We start from the raw sequence: 5,329 nt of genomic DNA, 5'->3' as shown, positions 1-5,329 counted from the left end.
AAGTGTGAGAAATAGTTTGTCTATTTCTTATATCTCTATTTTTATTACACATGTTCTACAAAGTGAAAATGAAATCAGTTTTTTATAAATTTAAAGTTAAGCTTATTAAAAAAATACTAATGAAAAATGTGTATCATTGTAGAAGGTCATAAACGATAAACAACAAAAACAATCCACTGCTCCATGTTTAGACCTACCACAACATTCTTAATGAGGTATGGTATATATTATTAGATATTATGAGATATTATTAGATATATGAGATATTATCATATGTTATTGGATACTATTAGATGTTATAGATATTGTTAGATATTGTAGATATTGTCATATATTTTTATTTATGGAATGGACTTAACCCACATAAATATAATCTTATGTGTTCAATATACACAAGAGATTATCCTATTTTTTTATTTATTTTAATAAAGTCATTTCTGTTTAAAAGTTGGTCATAAAATTCATTTCAAAGCATTTTATAAACATAACATCTTTTTTAACCAAATCTATGAAACAAAATTGAGACTTTAAAAAAAAAGTTAGTCGACATAGTTGACCATCACACAATTATGAGTATCCGACCATTTACTTTCCATTTTTGATTTACTTTCCATTTTTTACTAACTCCTTGGTTATTAATAAAATTTAAATATATTATTTCATCACCATTTAAACTTATGTAAAACAAAATATCAAAATTACATATTTTTATTTTTATTTATAGCATGAACAAATTTGTTTTTAGAAATGAAAGACGAAGATTTCACTTCTATGAAATCGTGCTCTATACAAGACTTATTCATATTTTAGTAATTTTTTTATTCTGCTGATTCTAGGTACACCAAAGTGGTTAAAAAACCATTGACCTATTTTATCACGTAAGAAGTGAACGAACCAACACAACCTACAAACCCCTATCCATCACACCGACACAAACTGTTCAAATCAGATTTTCGAATCTACGCGAACAAAAGTGGTCTTAATCAATTGTAGCATGAACCACCATTGCTTTGGTCTTCCATTTCTTGACGTTTCCTTCACATTTATGTGTCTTTCAAGTATTCATCTCAATAAAGTTGGAGTGCGAATAAAGACAAATGCATCCCACTTGTAAAAGTTATTGGTTCAACCAACGTTATCATGCTTTTTCGGTTTGAGGATTTCACATTCTCCCAATCACTAGAACAATCTTGATAAAGCAACTACTCAGGAGTCAGAGAAAATTATTTACAAATTTTACTAATCCCAGCATTAAATTATATCAACCAAGCCTATAGATCTAGTGTATAATACAATTTATCTTACATTGTTGTGGAATTAATATCTAAATATTGAACAATTAAATCAATCATATTTTATTTGTATCAAAGTAAAAACTTTATCAAACACTTCTAGGGAGAGAAAATTGATACTTCTCCCTATGTTAGTTAGCCAAACAAAAGGCTTACACCTATCTAATTTAGTCCTAACTATCAAAGGATTTTATACAGAAAGTGATGTGTTATCATCTTATGAAGAGTGAGTTTATCATATTCTGAAATTGGAAAGACCCAAAAGTCTGAATCAGCCTCAGAAAGAGAGAAATGAAGTAAATAACCAAGAGCCCTACTCCCAATACTGCATCAAGCTTCATATCTCTTCTAATCAACACAGCAAGAGCCCAAACCAATCCAACTGCCAAAAGTGCCAATGTCTCCCAAAGATATGGATCTCTAGGAATCACAACAGAAGATGGGTACTCGGACCAAGTAGTGCTCACCAGAGATAAGCCCAATCCAACCACTATATTGAAGATAGGGCCAGCATAACACCCTGATATTGCAATCTGAGCACCTTCTGACCCACCATTCAAAGCCAATGTCATATTTGTCACCAAATCCCCAAGTGAATTCCCCCAGGCAAGAACTGTTAGCCCCAGAATTGAAGGACTAACTCCACATATGTAACCAAGTGAAACCAACAACCCCACCAATTCTTGAGCTGAAATGTAGCTCCAACTAACACTCATCACAAATCCTCCTGCAAGCCAAGGAAACAAGTACTTCCTTGGAGGACTTGACACATTGGTTGTGAAAAATGTTGTTACCCCTAGTGTAATCCCTACAAACAATCCAATTCCATAAACAATAAGACTTGAGTTGAAGTTGTTTTCCTTGTTTGGTACCCACAAGAAGGACAATAGAAGTGGTGCTAGCATAGCTGAACAAACTGCATACCCTTTGGACCATCTCTCTTCACAAACAACAGGAATTGTCAATCTCCTAGGCAAGTAAAGTGGTATCTCCATGACAGAAATTAACATTCTACAACTTGAAGATTTTAAACAGCAACATTTCCTCCCAATTTTCACGTCAAATTCCTGAGCTGTATCTGCAAGTCCTTTCTCCATCCCACTAAGCAAAGGGACACCTAAATCATTGCCGCCACCGTGACTCAAATCACCATCACTTTCAGTATCAGCATCGCCACACACACCTTTATTCCCTCGATTAGATGAGACATAAACAACCACCACATACACCACATACATCAAGCAAAAACTGATTGCCCCAGGAACACTGACCTCACCAGTGATCAAAATGATCAACAAACAGAGAAGAACCAAGAGCAGGAAACAAACATCTCTCACCAAGGCCCACTTCTTGACCCGAATCCGCCTTTGCCTCATTGAAATGCTCACTATTCCAACCACAACACAGGAAACAAAGGATGCACCTCCAAGCACAGTGTTGAAACCAATGTCCTGGGTCCCACTACCGTTGAAAGAGACAAGGGTGGCAAAAACATCACTAGCACCATTTCCAAGAGAGAGAAGAGTCACCCCTGCAATTGTGGGAGAGAGCCTCAGCAATTTGGACAAGTTCTCAAGAGAAGGACAAAAGTAGTCAGAGGCAGTGTTAGCCAACAGGTAGAACAGAACCAAAAGCCAAAGAAACAAAAGACTGTGACCCAATAGAGGGAAACCCCCCAGTTTGCAATAGAAAAGGTACAAGTAGTCAACATAACCCTGAGAAACACACGGATCATTGGATTTCAAATACATGCACTTGGCTTTTGAGTCCCTCAATTTGTGGAAACTTTTGCAATCTTTTTCATCCCCCCTCAATTCTAACCGGTTTCTCCTCAGAACAACATGATCCGAAGAGTGGAGATGGGCAATAAGAGAAACACAAAACACGATCATGAGGAAGGAGATATTCAGGAACAAAGTGAAACTGACTCTGAACCCCATGCGTTTGGGGACAGAAACTGTGGTAGCGGAGAACATGTTGAGATATTATAAACCAAAACCCACTTCCATGATCATGGAAAGATGGAAACTTGATGGCTAAGAAAAGCACAAGACCAACCCAGATGGGGTAAAAATCCAAGCTTTGTTAAATAAATAAAAGAACAGTGAAGCAAAAAAGGGAACTTTTGCTGCTTGAGTATACTTTGTATTGGCGAAATTGTGTTTGTGGAAGAGATTATGAAAGCGAGTTAGAGGAGTTGGGAAAGGGAAGCACGAAGAATTGAATTTTGTAGAGAAAGTTGGAATAAAAAAATAAGATTGAAATGAAAGAGACAGGAACCGAGTCGCTGCCACACACGTCTTGTGACTGGTGTTGGGGTTTCGGCTTTGGTTATGAAAAGCTTTACTTCAGTTTTCATGAAACCAAGAAAAGGACACACACGTGTCGCGGGAAGGGAACACAACTTCCACTCATGGTCACTGTGTCCATTGCAACTACAAACAGTTGTCTCTGTTTCTAAGAAGTTTTTAATTTGAATCCAATATCTAAATATAAATTATAATACTATTATACATTATGTATGAAGGAGAAACTCCTCTTAAATCTTAAATTATCTTAAATTGTATTTGGGTGTTGGATATTCGTATCGGATATTCGTATTGGATATGTATATGTGAAGTCTTTAATTCAAAAAATATTTGTTGAATTTTTGATAATTTTAATACGGTTCTAATATAATTTAAAAAAAAAAATACATTAATTTTTTAAACACTCAAACTTATTGTATAAATTTTTATTATAATTATAAAAATAAAAAACAAATCATTTTGAAACATTTATGAAAAATATCTTTTTACTCCAAAACAATAAGCTAAAATATATTTGTGCACATAAATTTTTATTGTCAATTTATATAATTCATAATTATATCATATATAGATTCGTGTACCTGTGTCTTACATTTTAAAGATTATATGTATCTTCATGTCCGTGTTGGTGTCGTGTTCGTGTCATATCAGTATCCGTGTCAGTTTCATGTTACATTCTACAGTATACATTTCTAGCAAGTGGTATATAACTTATTATTTTTACTAAGTATATTTTTGATAGACTTTCCATATATATTTATATGAAAAATATAATTATTTTTTATTATCTTTATCAAATTCATCAAATAAGAGTTTTTATATTAAATTTAAAGAAATTATCTTTTAAAAATATATTTTTTATTTAGTACCTTCAGAATGAAATATTAAAAAATTTATAAGACATAGCACTACTTATTTTGAATAGGCAGCGATAAATAATAATAATATTCTTAGAGGGATATACCACTACCTATTTAGAATAGAATAAATAAGATATACTACTTCTAATCCTTTTACATTAAAATACTTATTTAAACTCTTTAGATTGTCTTATTCGTAAAGCACTTTTATAACATTTTAACAAATATAATATAATTCTTGATATTTGTAATAAATAATTTAAAATATACTTAAGATGACTTTTAATAATAAGCCAATACTAAGGGCACGTAAAGATTAAACTTCTAGTTTTATTTGTCTTAATCGTGCCATTTATTTTATTATACCTTTTTATTTTTCTCTTGTTTATCTCATCTTCTATAATAATTATAAAATACCTCTTTTTTAAATTATAGTTTGAGCTAATTTTATTTATTTATAAATTTTTTTCTTTTATATATGTGTGTGTGTTAGTTACTGTTTTATATTTGAAAACGTGATATAAGTGATTTGGGTAGATGATCACTTTCATATTTCATAATCACATTTGTCTTCTATCATAAAGATGTGACAACTCCTTCCATGAGAATATGTTTGGTTATTTTTTAGTCATTTTTTCATATATTGTAATTAATTTGCATTTTGAAAATTATTCAGAAGCAGATGCAAACAACCATAATGATGCAATAGTATCTTCACGAAAATAGAAAATACGTGAAGTAATATATAACATTTATTTCTTTGTTCTCCCTTTTACGGTATTAATTAATAATAACTGTTAATAAATAAAAGAATGTGGTGATTAATTATTAATTCATGGTATTATTATTCAGAGTATGAAGTCATTCA

General features: G+C 32.0%; 1 protein-coding gene across 1 annotated transcript; it reads right to left on the bottom strand.

Moving 5' to 3' along the window:
* Nucleotides 1-1,331: 1,331 nt before the first annotated feature.
* LOC137813820 (cation/calcium exchanger 2) lies at nt 1,332-3,622 on the bottom strand. Its single transcript, XM_068616260.1, has one exon. The coding sequence runs from the start codon at nt 3,266-3,268 to the stop codon at nt 1,505-1,507; it is 1,764 nt and encodes a 587-aa protein (XP_068472361.1). The 5' UTR covers nt 3,269-3,622; the 3' UTR covers nt 1,332-1,504.
* Nucleotides 3,623-5,329: the final 1,707 nt, after the last annotated feature.

The sequence above is a fragment of the Phaseolus vulgaris genome, chromosome 1 (assembly GCF_000499845.2).
Source record: "Phaseolus vulgaris cultivar G19833 chromosome 1, P. vulgaris v2.0, whole genome shotgun sequence".
In the NCBI taxonomy this organism is placed as follows: Eukaryota; Viridiplantae; Streptophyta; class Magnoliopsida; order Fabales; family Fabaceae; genus Phaseolus; species Phaseolus vulgaris.
Note: the sequence above shows the minus strand (reverse complement) of the source record. Positions and strands in the feature narration are given on the sequence as shown.